We start from the raw sequence: 15,995 nt of genomic DNA on the forward strand, positions 1-15,995 counted from the left end.
AACTAAAATATAATCTGTAGTAGACTTTGAATGGAATTTTAAATTTTGTGTTTAAAATGCTGGTGCAGCTGAGACTGTGAAACGTTTTGTCCTGATAGTAGCGTTTTTAGCTTGTACATTTCACTTCAGGATTTTCAAAAATTTTACAATTGTCCTAGCACTAGCTTCATTAAGTCATTGGTAAAAAATAGCATTGAATGACTTTTGAAATCTTCACAGTATAGCTTCACTGCCTCTTAAGGAACAGCTGTCTAGAGTTATAGAGCAGCTGATTTGCCCAGAGAATAGAACAAATTTGTGTGAACAAATTCAAGTTCATTCTCTCTTTATCAGTCGCCTTTCATTCTCTGCCCTTCTGTATGTTTTCACCTTATCTCTGTGGAAGGATGCAAGCTGGAATATGTACAGTAAGGTATTGCTGCTGGAAATGGTACTGTGGTAGTTTCTTTTTACTTAGGGTGACCTTGTAACCTAGAGGTTTCTGTAAGTATGCTTTGTCAACATTTGGAGCTAAATGTTGCACACTAGATAACGATTTTTCCGTGTGGAAAATGTTTAAGCGACTGTTGAGTATCTGAAGCTCTTATACTGACAGATACTCTCTTTGTAATCAGTCCACAGAAGAAAAACTTGCTCTAGCTCAAGAAGAATTAGTTTCCAGCAGAAATCGAATTGCTAGCAATAATCAGCAGATTCAGGAACTGAAGAAAGCAAAGTCTACACTGGAGCAGGATGCATCAAAGAAGGAGCAGCAGCTGGGTGAGAAGACCAAAATGTTACAGGATCTTCAGAATGACAGGGTAAATGCCTCTGTCTCTTGAAATCTTCACACAGACACATCAACCCCACGCAGGCACCCTTTATTAATTTCTGTTACATCTCTAAACAAGGGGTATTTTGAGGGCATAGCACTGTTGTAGTGCATAGCAGTGGCAGTTTTTCTGAACCTCTGGTGCAAAGACTTTCAACAGACAGTTGAAGTGAATTTGGTTTGAAATAGGCTGTTAATTTTTTCTAAGTGGCTAGACAGATGGAAAAACGTTATTAGTTTTAAATCTAAAACTGCAAACATGCTGCTAATTGTTTGCACTATGAACTGTGGGTAGAGATATGTGGCAGTTGTTTCCCCTTAATTACAAAGTCTCCAAGTAGGTTTTGGGCTCTGGATATTTTTTGTTTGGTTGGGTTTGGTTTTGGTGGGGTTTTTTTGTGAACTTGGAAGAAGTAACTTTTCTAGCATTTTTTATTTCTCTTCAAGATTTTGAAAGAAAAAGACTTGGCTAATGAAAAATGTAAAACAACAGAGCTCCAGGAAATAAGGAGTAGACTTGAAAAAGAAAGTGCTAAGCTGGGTGAAGAGCTTAGAGCCTGCAAGCAAGAATTTGAGAAGGTATATCGAGACAAACTGAGTCTTCATGTGGTTGGTTATCTGATAAGAAATATGTGCCTGCTCAGTAGGTGTTATCTGGATTGGCTTTGCAAAGATGGTTGCTGTAAATGTCAGTATTACAGGGAAGGGAACCAAAGCACAGATTTTGTTGAGGTTCCTGAGCAATGCTGACCTGATTAGTGATAATCCTGTAGCACCGGTGCCCAGTGTTCTTGGCCAGGTGGACCACATAACTTGTCTTAGCTTCAGGATGGGTTGTATGTCCTGGCTTTTCTTCTGTTCCACTGTAGATTCACTGTGCATACCCTTGCTTGACTATTCTGAAGTGCAGAAAAGATGTCCAAAAGTGTAATGAATGTGAAGTTTCCCAGATATTCTAGGCACATCTGGTACTTCTCAAGGATATGTGATAGAACTGAAACTCCCTTGATGTGCTGAGGTTTCTTAAAATGCCTTAAAATGTCACAGTTGGGGAAGAAACAATGTCAGGAGCCTCATAAAAGACTAACTCTCTGCCAAAATTGTAACAATCAAATGAGCTCTCTAAAGGGTAAAAGTTTGGAGGCTTTAATTAAATAATTTTAAGTCTTCAGTAAAACAAACTATTTCTCGCCACATTCTACGTATTTCATTTTTTAGTCTCTGTAGAAACAATCACTCCTAAAAGTCCACAGTTTGTGTTGTCCATATTATACTATTAGTAGTTATATTTGCATCTGTTAAGCACACAGGGTTTAAGTTGCTGCACAAGTATAAATGAAGGGACATTCCCTATATGCTAATAAAAAGAAAGTAACGTGATATCTTATGAGTTTCAGATGTTCTTTTGTTCTCCAGTGTTTAGAAAATGGTCTCTTATTTTTAGATAGAAGTTTGTACTTTGTTTCTGTCAAGCAATCTATGCCCAGTACTTTCTTGGATTTTGGGGAAAGTTTATTATAATTCTCTACATTCTTAAAATCTCTATTCTAAAGAAGAAAATTTATAAAGATGTATATAAAACGTGTGCACACCAATGGCAGCTTAATATTCATCTCTGGATCTCCCTACAAGCAATCAGACTAAACCAGAAATTCTTTCCTAAAGGCTTATACTCTGTTTCCCATCTCCTACAAAGGAATGGATAGATATACATCTATAGGGCATCCCCCTGTCCTCAGGATATGTTCTCTTGCTGTCTTTGGTCGATTTTAATTTGTGATGCAAATTCTGATTTATGGAAAACTGGCAACCCCGTTAGTCTGTTAGTACCTGCATGCTTGTCTGTGTAATTTTAAAGAAAATGATTCCTATAAGTTTAACTAACTATTTGACTCCAGGATCTTTTATGTTTTATTACAGAAGAACAAGTAAAACTAATATTTAAAACCAATTGTATCATCCTACTTGCTTAAAACATAGGGTAATTATTTATACATTTAAGACTAGTAGAAACTAGCTTTCTTCCATCAGTGTTTGGTTTTTACATTGTCATTACAAAGCTTTTAACCTCATTATTGCGACCAGAGAACAATGTGAAGTAAATTTTAGAACAGACTCTAGAAGATGATGATGGATGTATCTTTTCAAAGAACTGTAGAAAATAAGCCAACAGAGCTTCCACTACTTTAGTAGAAACATATATTAAATTTATTTTAAAAATTGAATGTTGTTCATAATATAAAGTTTAAAATCTTTGATCATGAAAATCACTGACACTTTGTGCTATAAAATCATCCTTTCTTCCAGTGATAAAACTAAAGATTATTGCTGTCCTCTCCTTGGAAACTATTACAGTAGATTTGAATTTAAATCATTTAGACTTTCAGTGTTGCTACTTTAACTTTGAGCTTTGTATCCTAACAGGAGGTGGCAAATCTCAAGGATGCAAAACAGCTATTGATTCATCAAAAGCTAGAGCTGCAGGGCAAAATAGATAATATGAATTCAGCTCTGGAACAGGAGAAGAAAAACCATCAAGCTGTCAAAGATCAGCTGAAAAAGAGAGAAGAGGAGCTGAAGAAAGAATGTGCTGAAATTGAAGCTAAACTGGTTAGTATGTTAGAGAGTATAAGACTGTTGTTTTGAGAACACGCCTTTGGATTCTTTCAGGGACAGAGAGGGAGCAAAGAGTTCACTTTAGTTCCACGTTACATTAATTTTTAAATGACAAGGTCTGAAATCTGAGGCGTTAATGGTGTAGGAAAATTCAGCGGGATGACAGCCTTGTCTAATAGAGTTTGTTGATTTAAAGTAGTGATTCTAGTACAGTAAGATTCTTTGCCTCAATTAAATGTAGGAAATAGGGAAAGAATACTTGGAAGGTTGTTTTTCATTGTTCCGTTGTTTTCTTAGCACACAGAGAAAAAAGAGAAAGAAGAAGAAAACCGGAAACATGAGGAAAAGGAGACCAAGCTCACCATGCAGGTCACAGCCCTGAACGAAAACCTGGCTACCATGAAGAAAGAGTGGCAAAGCAGTCAGAGGCGAGTGAGCGAGCTGGAGAAACAGACGGATGATTTACGTGGGGACATTGCCGTCTTGGAAGCAACGGTGCAGAATAATCAGGATGAGAGAAGAGCGTTGCTGGAGAGGTAAGCTGTGGTCATGACTATGTGGAAGCATGGTCTGGGAAGTGCATAGCCTCACGCTGAAAACTTGTTTCAGTTGATTCAGGATTCTTTATGCATGCTTTATTTAAATCTGTGTTTGTTCCTAGTGCCTGGGCTGTGGGTGCAGTTTCCAGAGTGCAACCTTCTGTCGTCCCTGCCAAAGCACAGCAAGGGGTGTTGGGAACTAACTGTGCTCTTTGTGGCTTTGACGGGGTGACGGTTTTGTAGAAAATCGGGCAGGCTTATCAGGACCTTACTTATCACCAAAGCCACAGCTCTGTGCTTGTGCTGGAGGATTTATGCTCATCTGTAAGAGCCTTCTAAATCCATTGGGCTCCTCTGAACTTTGAGGTGTATAGGTTGTGGCTTCTCATCTCAGCTGTTGTGTGAACCTGGCAGAGAGAGCTTCTCTTACCTGAGTTAACTATCCTTCTCCATCACTCCGAGGCCCCCCTGCCTTGACTCCAAGTAGATGCACTAGTCATCCCGAAGCCTGGAGAGACTCCTTAGTGCCTCCAGTAACATAGAATTTGCTTAGGGACTTCTGGGTATGCCCACGGCTCAGTGATAGGAGATTGAACGTGTAATTGGATTAGATAGGCTAAGGTTTACACAGGAGGCATTTTCTTCCTCCTGAAAACCGACAGTCGTCTTTTCTCCAGTTCTGCTGTTGTCTCTACAATGTATTTAAATCTTAAGTAAGCAGAGCACCTTTTCTTCAGGCAGCAGAAGGCATGCAAGGCAGCAGGACTTACCTGAAAGCGGCGATTGCAAGGGTAGAAGAAACACCTGTGAGACAGGAAGCTTTCTTCGTCCTTGTTTCCTGACATGTTTGGTGAAGGCAGAGTGGAAAACTTTTTTTGATACTGTCAAGCTTGCTGATTTGGGTTTTGAGCAGGAGACCTTGGGAAAAGATGGGATCAGTTCAAGTGAGATCCTCTTTCTTTGGCAATCCTTTGCCATAATGTGCTGAACTCATCCAGTAGCTCTTTACAGCTTGGCAGAAAAACACCCTTTGAAATTTGGATTTCAACAGTTAACTGAATTTCAGCTGATGGGAGGTGGCCTTGCTAAAAGAAAAAGGTTTCTTTTCTGCTCTGTTGTCTGACCTGATCTGCTGCAACTGGTTCGTGCGAGTGTCCTGTGGCGCAGGGATGCTTTTTGGGGCTTGCTGTTGATGGACTGCATTCAGTACTGTCACTGGTTTGGGGAGTAACTCCAGGTATTAATAAGCCACAGATATTTGGGAGCAATGCCAGATAATCTTAAACTGGTTGTTACAAAAGAACATTTTTCCAATCAAGGCATCCAAGAACTTTTCACAGCAAAGATATTTTTGGCTGGATTTTATGAGAGTAACTTCTCAGACATGACAACCTGCCCAAAGGAGGCAGTGTACATTGCCTCATATGCTTTGAGCTGACTATTTACTATTTTTCCTCAGGTGTATAAAAAGTGAGGGGGAAATTGAAAAGCTTCAAGCCAAACTTGTAGAAATGAAGAAAAAGCTGGACAACACTACTGCAGCAATGCAGGAACTTGGCCGAGAAAACCAGTCATTACAGGTATAATTTCATTTGAAGCAATTCAACCTGTTGTTTTTCTGCGTAGGAACTTATGAGCATTTCAAGTTCATGCCAGGGTGGTGGTGGGTTACCTTTCCAGAGTGATTAAGATGTTACACTTGCGGTGTACAAGGGCCATATTGCTGTCTGTGGGTTCTTAAATCTGTTCATAGTTTTGAAACTTAGAAGATTTTTCTCCCTGAACAAATACAAGCTCTCAGTATCATGTCAGAATTGATGCTTTTATACTGCACTGGGTAGTGTGTGCAGTGAAAATAGAGGACATTAGTAGGCATTAGACATGCATTTTTAAAAAAATGCTTTTTTTTATATCTTCTATATAGATCAAACACACCCAAGCTCTCAACAGGAAGTGGGCAGAAGACAATGAGGTACAGAATTGTATGGCCTGTGGAAAAGGCTTTTCGGTGACAGTGAGAAGGGTAGGTGTGTTTTACTGTGTGTCTGTGGGGATTTTCTTGCTCTATTGTGTTCAAACACTTAGATGGGATACAAACTTCAGAAAATGGCCTTAATAGTGTTGTTATACTCAGGACATCTCAGAATACAGTTAATGGCATGCAGTGCCTTAAATATTAAAAATAAAGTTTGTGGAGCTTACTTTATTCATGATTCTTTTGCCATTTTAACAGCATCAGCTTATAAACAGTGTTATAATAGCTCAGTCCCCTAGGCAAGCAAGCAAAATTACACCGTTTTAAGGGTATTTACAGTATTTATAAGCAGTCTGAACTGGATTTACAGGTATAAAAGGAATGTAAGTTTGTTGAAATTAGATATATGTGAAAATACAAGGCATCAACATGATCTGGTGCTTTGTGACTCTGTATTTCTGCACACTAACTCAACATGGAACAGAAGAAACAACTGGATGTGTTTTAGGTGTGTAGTCAGACCTTCTTTGTAAAAACAGCTGTGGTCAGCTAAGGTGTTGGCATCCCTCAATTGACGGGGTCTGCCCCTCATCCAGAGATAACCGTCCCTTCAACAAGTGACTTGGCAGTGAAGTAGATGAGGGATATTCATGAGGTTCATTTTGCAGTGCTTCCTGACTTGGTCTTAGGTGGCTCTCCCTGTCCTGCATTATTTCAGTGATGTTCTTTGGGTAGTCTTTGAACAAAGGCTGCTGGATCCTTTGATTCAAGGATACTTCTCTATGTGAAAGCAGGTAGTTACATGTGAGAAGAACATGTTCTATGTGACCAGAACAAGTTCATTTCTGAAACTGGTATAGCCTCCCGACTCAGTGAAGCACTTCTGAATATTTTACTCCTATACCCCTTAGAAAGGATTTACACCTTTGCCCTTCTGTGTGCTGTGTAACTACTATTGAAAAATTCAAACTAACTTCTGAAACATGAGAGTTGACTCGACATGATAGTGATCTCTATTAGTGATCGATGCCCTATTATTGATGTTTAGCATATATGTTTCTTCTCTTTCACAGCATCACTGTAGACAGTGTGGAAATATCTTTTGTGCCGAGTGCTCAGCAAAGAATGCCTTAACTCCTTCTTCTAAGAAGCCTGTCCGAGTCTGTGATACTTGCTTTAATGACTTGCAAGGATAACTGGCTATCGTGAGTGACAAAGAAATGTTACACTAAAATTTATAATTTCTGTTGATGCACTTCGTTCAGCACTCAGACTACTATTCAGTTTGGACAATGATTGTAACACTTGGCAAAATTTAGTATATTTTAAAATGTTTATTGATACCAAGTAAAACTATTGTATTTTTTGTGAGACATGGGCTCAGATCATCCATAGCTTATTGCCATTTATCCTGGAAAGAGCTTCTATGTCTAGCTTAGAAATACCCAGTTATTTGTAAATAAAGTTTAAACAGAGGAGTAACAATGTATTTTTTTATCTTTTATTTTTTTGTTCAAGAGAAACAGTGTTTATGTGATATTGCAGTTTATTCTTGTTTCCTTCAAAAAAAAGGAAGATGCAAAAACTTGTGAGGATTTTATGTATCAAATGTTGCTGTAAAAGCGTAATTAATTGTTGCATTTGATTGCATATCTGATGTTCTTTATAACCCCTTGTGAATTTGTTTCCTTTCTATCTCTCTGGTTCTTGGACTTTCTCTCTGAAGTTCGAACTCCACAGTGAGGGTAACGGCTGGACTTGACTCTAACTCAGTTTTATTTGCCCACTTAGAACTTGTTGTAGTATCAGCACCCGAGTCGTTATCCAACTACAGTGCTTGGATGCTGGAACATCTTTACACATACTGTATTGCATAGTTTGTGTGTGTGTGTCTGAGAGAGAGTATGTGTGAACAAATGATGAGACAAAGTTTAGCTGGCATTGTAGGAATGTTACATGATGCATTACGATATTCCATCCTGTATTGATTGATTTCACTTTTACATATTCAGTTGGATGGATTTTAATATTCCAGAAACCCTTATATGTGGGTTTTAAAAAGCAAAGAAACAATACTGGTAGTAGCCTGTAGCGCGTCTCTCACCCTGCCAATACCCTGGAAGCCCTGAGAGGTCCTTGTGCTTCTAAGGGACATCCAGACGCTAGGTATCCTACTAAGAAAAAGTCTTTTTTGAGACTGCTGCAGTTTATCTGACCTTTTCTTCTGTCCCTTCCCTCAGCTTTTGGTGGAAGAAGCTGAACTCCTGCTACACCTAACAAACCTCAGTTTTCCATTTCTCCATCTGACCCTCGTTATCAGGGGGTCTTAAATGTTACGTTAGTCATGTGATTTAGTCTGCTCAGAACGCTGGTGTGAATGTCCTGCTACTGGCTTAGTTGTAAGCCAAACAGCTCTAACTAAGAGGCCAATATATATGTCTTTAGATATTTATTCATATTGTCTTTTCTGTACTTGCGACAGAGGTTTCTTGTAGAGTTCATGTAGGCTCCAAAATTCTTTTTTGTTGTGACTTTATTTACACCTGTTTGTTCTTGCCTGCCTGCCTGTCTCTAACTACTTCCCTTTGTATCTGGTATTTCAAAAACCTTAAGGTTATTTCTTTCGAGCGGGGGTTATGCCTTCCAATATTTAGGGACCCTTTGTCTTAAATACCCTAATAAATTCCCCACGCCCCAAGCCCTTCTGTGTCTTAGAAAATTTTGCTAGCTGTTCAGAGAAAAGGACTGTGTCCTGAATTCCTCTACTTTTTGCCCAAGGTAAGGAATCAAATTCTGTAACAGTGGTGGAAGCTTAGCCATCGTTAGGCAGGTTTGTTTGCTTTTATCTATTGACAGCTCTATATGTGAATGAAGAAGAGTCTCTTTTATGAAAAATGTCTAGTCCTGATTAACTCTCAAGTGAAAAAACTTCTTAACCCCTCTTCTCCAGAAGTAGTGATCTATATGTTTCATATCCCTTCTTAGCTTACCTGTGTAGTTCTACATTTGCAGCCTCAAGGAGTCTTCCTCAAGAATGTGTCTTAAAATTAAATTCTTATTTCCCAAAAGCCAGCTGAATTACGTAACTGGTTTTCCTCGCTGTAAAAGGGTTTGGGATACAACCGTGGTTTATATGAAATACTGACCTGCCTTTCTGGTTCAAACTTGATTGTTGCTTGCTCAAAAGAAACAGTTGCTGCAATGATTCCATATGAACAGAGCCTCTGGACTCGCTGTTTCTCCTCGTCAGCGTAACCGTTTGGCATAAGAATCTTTTGAATAGAAAATATGAATAGAATCTCTGCCTCTGGGAATTGTTTTTCTACTTATTTATTGAGAGAATCCGAAGAGTTTGCTTTCAAGCCTTTCTTTGTCTGACACGTGACTTCAGAAATGTGGGAAAAGTGAAGATGTGACAGTCGTGCTCCAGCGTCGATGCGCTCTGCCGTGTTGTGTGACAAGCGGAGCCTTGTGCTGCTCTCAGGGTGAAGGACAACCACGTGGAGCAGAAGCGATTTTGAGAGGGAAGAGAGGAGCTTCCCGTGACTGCACAAGGACAAAATGCGTGAGGCAGAGGAAGACGGAAAACTTTCAGGGGGAGCAAGGAAGATGGTTCAAAGACTCACTTGTATTCAGGCATTTTGCTTTTGAATGGGAACGCGTGAAGGGTGAGGAGAGAGCTCTGCAGTAAAGAGGAAGAGGTAGAAGCTGTAGTAGGGTTGTTCTTCATTCAGCCTTTTGGGATGCCTTGGTGTAAAGACAAGCAGAGTCACCTCACTCAGCTGGCTGCTGAAGCAGTGCGGTTGGTTGACCGCAGGTCAGACCTTGGTCTGGAGCTCCTCAGCTTCAGGGGCAAAACCAGCTCCGTTTCCGAAGGTTGCTTTGTGCTGACCAGTTAATACGAGCAACTTTTCGAGGGGATGGAAATGCTTTTCAAATACACATTTGTAGAAAAAAGGATTGTTAAAATCTGGAAGAACAGTGGTGGGGTAGAAGCTTTCATGCTTGAGCTTTGAGCCTGCAGCAACAGGTCAGGATTTCTACAGCTTTTCACTGGAGTAAATTTATGACTCCATTGCTAAATCTTATGCTCCTTCTTTTGTGCTTCTGATTCTTAGTGCTGGTCTGTATTTGTTGACAAGTTGATGGCTTACTAGACCCTATAATGCCCTTGGCCTGACTGCCAGGTTGGAAGTTTTGCTCAAGCTCAGTAAAATGACCTGTGAGAGACATAATAAGGGAAACTGGAACGTGAAAAGCTTTGTATTTATAAATCTGCTTGCAGAATCTGACTGTTTTGATGGGCATGTTTCGGTAGGAATGTGGGGGTTTTGTTGTGCTGCTTTAAAATATAAATAATAGGAAAACCTGGTAAAGAGCCTGGTAACTTTTACCACTCTGAGTTAAAGGATTCCAGACAAAATAGTTTAATGCACTGATTTTTCAGCCTGCAAACACAAGAACAGCGGGAGAACCTAATAAAATGGCAGAAGAGACGAGAGCCTCGGAACTGGAGGACGCACAATGATGTGTTTTAACAGCCTCTAGCAAGAATCAGATTGCTCTGATTCACTGAGGAGAGGCCGTTATAGAGCAAGAGGTGGAAATAACGGTACAACCAGCGCTCGAACCAGTAGGTGTGTGGGATCCTCAAGCTGCCTTTGATTTCTAGCCATTACCACGGCATCAGGAATGGGACAGTGAAGCGTGGAGTTTGTTCCTGAAACTGTCCCCTCTGCAGGACACTCCATCCGCATTCAGAATTGCTGGGGGAGCAGAATATGAGAGACCAGCTGCTACAGGGGCTGAGACGAGCTACAGAGGCAATCGGAAAAGTGTAAAGGATAGTCTTGTTAAGGATGGGGAGAGGTTCTTTAACTTCCTGCAGACATCACCTCACTTGCCAGTCAAAGAGCCACAATCCCTCGCGTTGTTGCCTCCAAAATGCCAGATCCTACTGTTCTGCGCCGGCCTCGTGTCAGCAATACATACTTCATACTTGTGTCCTGCAACCCCTCTGGAGGCAGGTAGCGTTGCAGAGGTCAGTGGCAGGCTTTTGCTTGGGTGGCTGTGCTTCACTGGTATTTATTTCTTCTCCCCATGTATTCCTTCCCTCCAGTAATCTTCCCCTTTCTGCAAAGGTTGAACAAAGGGGATAAAATTAATGAGTCACAGTAGGAAAAGTTGCTGTCTGCAGATGAAGAGACAAAAGGAATTTTCTGCTGCAGCTTCCAACAGAGGCAAGAGGTTTAGAGGGATCTTGTTTTTCAGCTGGCTTCACGCTCTGGCACAAGAGTCTGAGGCTTGAGGGTACAGTGTGGGTTTTTTTCCTCTGTTTTTCGAAGGTATCAAGTAACCAAGTTGCCATGGAGTGTGGAGCGCTAGGTACACAAGAACAACAAATAACTATTTTTGTTGGGTTTGGGACGATTAGGATTATTTGTGAATCCTCACTGGAAAAGCTTTCTTAGTGAAGCAAGAAGGGATTTGGGAGCAGAAACCTTGCTGTGTTTGTATTACATTAGCAAGAACAATTGAGTCTCTCATGCTAGATGTAAGAGAAGTGACATTCCTAAAGAAGGGACCTGGAAAACTCAAGTACTTTTCTGGATTGTTAAATGTCAGTTAAATGTGAAATGGGAACAAATGCTTGTTGCAAAACTTAAAAAATTTATGACCAGTACTCAGTGGCAGACAGAAAACTGCTGGAACTTAAGTTCAAACAGAATATGAACTATGCCAAGAAGAATGATACCATGGTTTGAGTATGTTGAAACTGATAAATTACTCCTCCAAGTACCACCCCTCCCACTCTGATATTCTTGGAGGACTACAAAACGTCACTGTCATTTGCACTACGCACTTTTTGCTCTCTAACTGTATATAATCTACAGTAAGTGGAATGGTATAATTTGCATTGCATGTGTTAGCTGTAATCAATGGACAGAAGGTTTATCTTCAGCTGGACTTTTCACTGTATTACATTTGGCCCCTTGCTATGTAAGGAGAATTGCACTCATAATTCCTTTGTACCAAAAATGCGATCATCATCTGTGAGCACATATAACAACAAAACCCATGTAATCGCGCACACGTTGTCTTTGTAGAGCTTCATTTTAAGATTATAAAATGAAAAAACGTGGATTTTATGTATTTTCAGGGGTCTTGCCAGTTGTCCAGTTCTTAATTTTTGAAGTCTTGACCTCAGCATCTCTTCTAGGATAAGTTTAAAATTATTGTCCAACCACAGCCTCTCCAAAAGCACTAAATGGTGTACTTTTCAAAACCAGCAATAATTGGATAGTAAAGTCCTGCCACAGAAACTCAGTTTTGGGGGATGGGTTTTTGGTTTTTTTAAGGGGCACTGAATAAAGAGGTTTTCTTCTTTAGAGAGAACATTAGATGCCACAAGATCACAATAATGAAGAGGATAGGTACTAGTTAATGTAATAAACTCTGCCTTTTGTCTGTAGCTCACCACATACTATGCACTCACTGTGCAGCAGATATAGGAGTATCTGCTCATTTGAAGATCACTGAAGCCCTGCTAACCCTCTTGGATCAACGTTACTATGAAAGCAGAAGCCTGGTAGGCGTGTTTTCCAATTCTTCCTCCCCCTGTGACCTAAACTAAAAGCAAATTCATCTGTATTTCCTGCCTTTTTTGGGTAAAGAGGTCTGGGAAAGAGTGTTCGTCGTTACATGTCAACAGGCCAGTGCTGGCAGGTCCAGGCTCCTGCTGTTGGCTTTATGGCAAAGTACTCTGTTGTATCACGCTAAAGCTTGATTCCTGGCACAAAAGGGATGTTTGAAAGAATGTCTCGCTGGGTTAGCAAATACCAGAACTTTTTATAGTAATGTGTCCAAAATGCTGCTTGTATAGGATTTGTCACTTTTGTAAGAAAAGGAAAAAAAAAAATTACAAAAAAAAAAAAATCTTAAAACCCCACCATGTGATGCCGTTACATAAGATTTCATTTAAACTACCTCTCAGCGTGAAATTCAAACATTAGGTAAGTTTAATAAGATTTGCTCACTGTCATGTTCTGTAAAAGTTATAGTGAATGCCAAAATTGCAAAAGTTTATCACCAAAAAGGAAAAAAGTTAAGTCTTTCTTTTTCTATGTGTTTGAAAGTATCCGATAGTTTCAAGTTGTTGTAAACTCTGTTGTATTCTTTTAACTTCTGTAGTTTCAATCTTGCAAACTCTAGCTGCTGGACAGGAAATAAATCATAACCACAAGCTTACATAATCACGGTCTGCTGGATAAAAACAATTTTGTATGCAGCTTTGTCATTTGGCTATAGATAGCCTCATTCACCAAATGTACCATTAATTTAGTCGTCTTTTTTTTCTTCAGTACTCGAGATGTGAACTTGATGAATGGTATTCTGTAATGGATGCGTGCCACAAATTATGTTGTCTTGTTTGCCTCTTTTCTGAATTTTAATGATGAGTTTATTATTGCAGATGTGAATATTGCTCATACAGCTTAATTTCTGTCTAACTGTATGAAATACAAATGGAAGAAGTTTTAAGTTCTTACCCAGTATTTAGAGGTAATGTATTGTAATAGCCTTATGTTGCAGTTTTACCTACAGAGTACTGCACTTTTAAACTGGATCATACCACCTTGGTAGGTGTAGATAGCTTTTTTGCATGAGTGTGTTTTGGTTTTGTTTCTTTTTAATTGAATTTTGATTCTCTTAAGTTCTATTTTCAGTGTTTGTGTTTACTACTTGTGATCATGTAGTTGTGCCTTACATTGTGAAAGAATTTAGTCCAGCGTGCACTGTAATTCCTAAACTCTGCGGTTTGGAAGGTGGCTGTGGATTTGGATGAGGAGGTGACACCATGCATCAACCAGTTCTGTATAAACTATGATGAAATGTTATTGAAGTGTCATTTTTGTTTTCTAACCTGTTAAAGGAATGATTAATGACAATAAAAAAAAATAAATTAGACCTTTCTAATAGACCAGTTCTGTCATTCAAAACTACCTTGCCCCATTTCCGACAGCAAAGGTACTTTGAAATGGGGGATATATCATTTTACAAATGAACTGTTGGGAAGCCACACATCTAAGAACAAGCTAAATCCTCCAGTTTCTTAGACTTACAAGGAGCTGCAACAAAAGCTTCTGTGTTCCCGAGGAGGCAGTGATAATGACTGTTTTTCAAATCTGTTTTTTTCCCAGGTTAAATTCAGAGTAGTTTTTCCATTCCCAATGATTGCACAAGGCTGCTGGGTATCCCGCGTTCAGTCAAAGTCCTTCTGTCACCGGCTGTGTTCAGACATCGCGTGCAATGCAGTCAGACAACTGGTGTAACTGGAAGACTCGGAAGTAGCACTTGTTCTAGTTCTTTAGACTAATGAAGGGCTTGCTTGTCAGATGGAAACCTCTCAGGGTGGAGCTGCGTTGCAGGGGGAAGCCAGGTGATTAACGTGTGTGTGATCAGTCTCATGACAAAGCCACTGTTGAATGGTGGGGGCATTCACGAAAAAAATGTGTTTAGCTATTGAAGCAGACCTTCCTAGGGGCTTTGTGTAGACAGTGGAGAAAGACAGAGAGAAGAGGTCTCCTCTGGGAAGTTAATTTCTGCCTCGACTGCTTTTCGAGGCGTCTTTGTCTCCAGACCACAGAAGAGCCTGTTGAACTTATGTCTCCCTAAAGCTTATGTCTCTGTGTGTGAATACTTCCTTCCCCTCAGGTGTCCTCCTTGGAGATGTGCTGGCCTCCTGGAAATACTGAATCTCTGGGACTACTTAGTTGTCTGGTAAACTGAGCAGGCCTGGCTTAAGGTCGTTTTTGCAAAAATACACAGAGATGCAAAGCCCCCCCCCTGCTTCTGCCAGCGCACAAAGGGCAGAGCTTAGTCTGCCAGGTGTGACTTCTCTGGGCTTGAAATATCTTTCTGTCCTCTCATCATTGGTTTCAAGATAGTGTGAGGTTCTTGGGGGGCACCAGGGGTGGAAGGGGGAGGTGTGACACGATGTGCAGCTGAGCTTGGGGTTGCAGAAATTGAGCGCAGCTGTGGTGTGGCTAAGTGGTTGCAGCTTGCGCGGTGTCCTGGAGCAGATCTGCCCTCTCCACCCTGTTCTGCTCTCCTGCCTTACACATTGACCACTTGGCATGGAGCCTCGAGTGGCTGTTCTTTTCCCAGGAAGCTGTGACAAAAATCTTGCCCACCACAGGCACAGGGGGAAGAGCAGGAACGTGTACCGCAGTGGCCTAGGCTGCATCTGGAGGGTGCTGAACCAGGTAAGTACCTACATACATACATATGTACATACAGCCTCCAGACCGTAGCTTGTATGTACAGATGAACCAGCTCGAGTGGATAAAAGGTACCGCCACGTCCTCATCTGGGTGGCTTCTCTGTTCAGTTCCCCCGAAGTAATCTCTGACACCGAGGGGATGTTCTAAGGGCTACCTCTTCTGCTGAGGGAGACTAGCTGATTGGGGATGGAAAGTGGGAGAAGTGACGGAGTCACTTAAAGTGGCTGTAGGGCAGTCTCCTTTTCTCTCTTGACTGTGACTAGTCTCAGGGGATTAGCCAAGACTAACCTGGTGAGAGCACCCTCCCTCCACGGTAGTAACCTGCATGAATGTTGTGGCAAGCAGTTTTAGGCTGTTCTATGGATCTCTTCCAGTACCTCAAAAAGAGGGAAAGATGAAGTGATCAACATGGGCATGCTTCTGCTATGTGGACCACAGATCTGGGATAGCAGTCAGCCATTGAATGGTTTAATGCAAAAGGAACACTCAAGTTTGGGGAGCAAACAGGAACTCTGAAGGCTGCAATGGGTATAAACGATGCATAATGACAGATAATAAAGTTGTGAAAAACCTCAGGTAAAAAAAAAAAATCCCAATAAAGCAGGGCATCCTTGCACTTTTGTTCTTTCTTTTTATATACTCTGTAGCATCTCTAGTTAAACTGAATGTTATATGCAATTATGACCTTTTTCAAAGAAACTTTAAAAACCTCATTTTAAAAATTAATGAGGAGTCAACACAATATCTGCTTTTACTGCTTCCACAAGCTCAGT

General features: G+C 40.5%; 1 protein-coding gene across 6 annotated transcripts in view; it reads left to right on the forward strand.

Moving 5' to 3' along the window:
* EEA1 (early endosome antigen 1) overlaps nt 1-12,577 on the forward strand; it is a 76,971-nt gene extending 64,394 nt beyond the window's left edge. For all 6 annotated transcript variants that reach the window (XM_052774238.1, XM_052774236.1, XM_052774237.1 and 3 more), the window contains 7 exons: nt 615-800; nt 1,259-1,390; nt 3,236-3,421; nt 3,725-3,963; nt 5,426-5,546; nt 5,891-5,989; nt 7,015-12,577. In XM_052774238.1, coding sequence (XP_052630198.1) covers nt 615-800; nt 1,259-1,390; nt 3,236-3,421; nt 3,725-3,963; nt 5,426-5,546; nt 5,891-5,989; nt 7,015-7,137 — 1,086 coding nt within the window. In that variant the 3' untranslated portion in view covers nt 7,138-12,577. The remainder of the gene's footprint in view (nt 1-614; nt 801-1,258; nt 1,391-3,235; nt 3,422-3,724; nt 3,964-5,425; nt 5,547-5,890; nt 5,990-7,014) is intronic.
* The last annotated feature ends 3,418 nt before the right edge of the window (nt 12,578-15,995 follow it).

The sequence above is a fragment of the Harpia harpyja genome, chromosome 23 (genome assembly GCF_026419915.1).
Source record: "Harpia harpyja isolate bHarHar1 chromosome 23, bHarHar1 primary haplotype, whole genome shotgun sequence".
NCBI lineage: Eukaryota > Metazoa > Chordata > Aves > Accipitriformes > Accipitridae > Harpia > Harpia harpyja.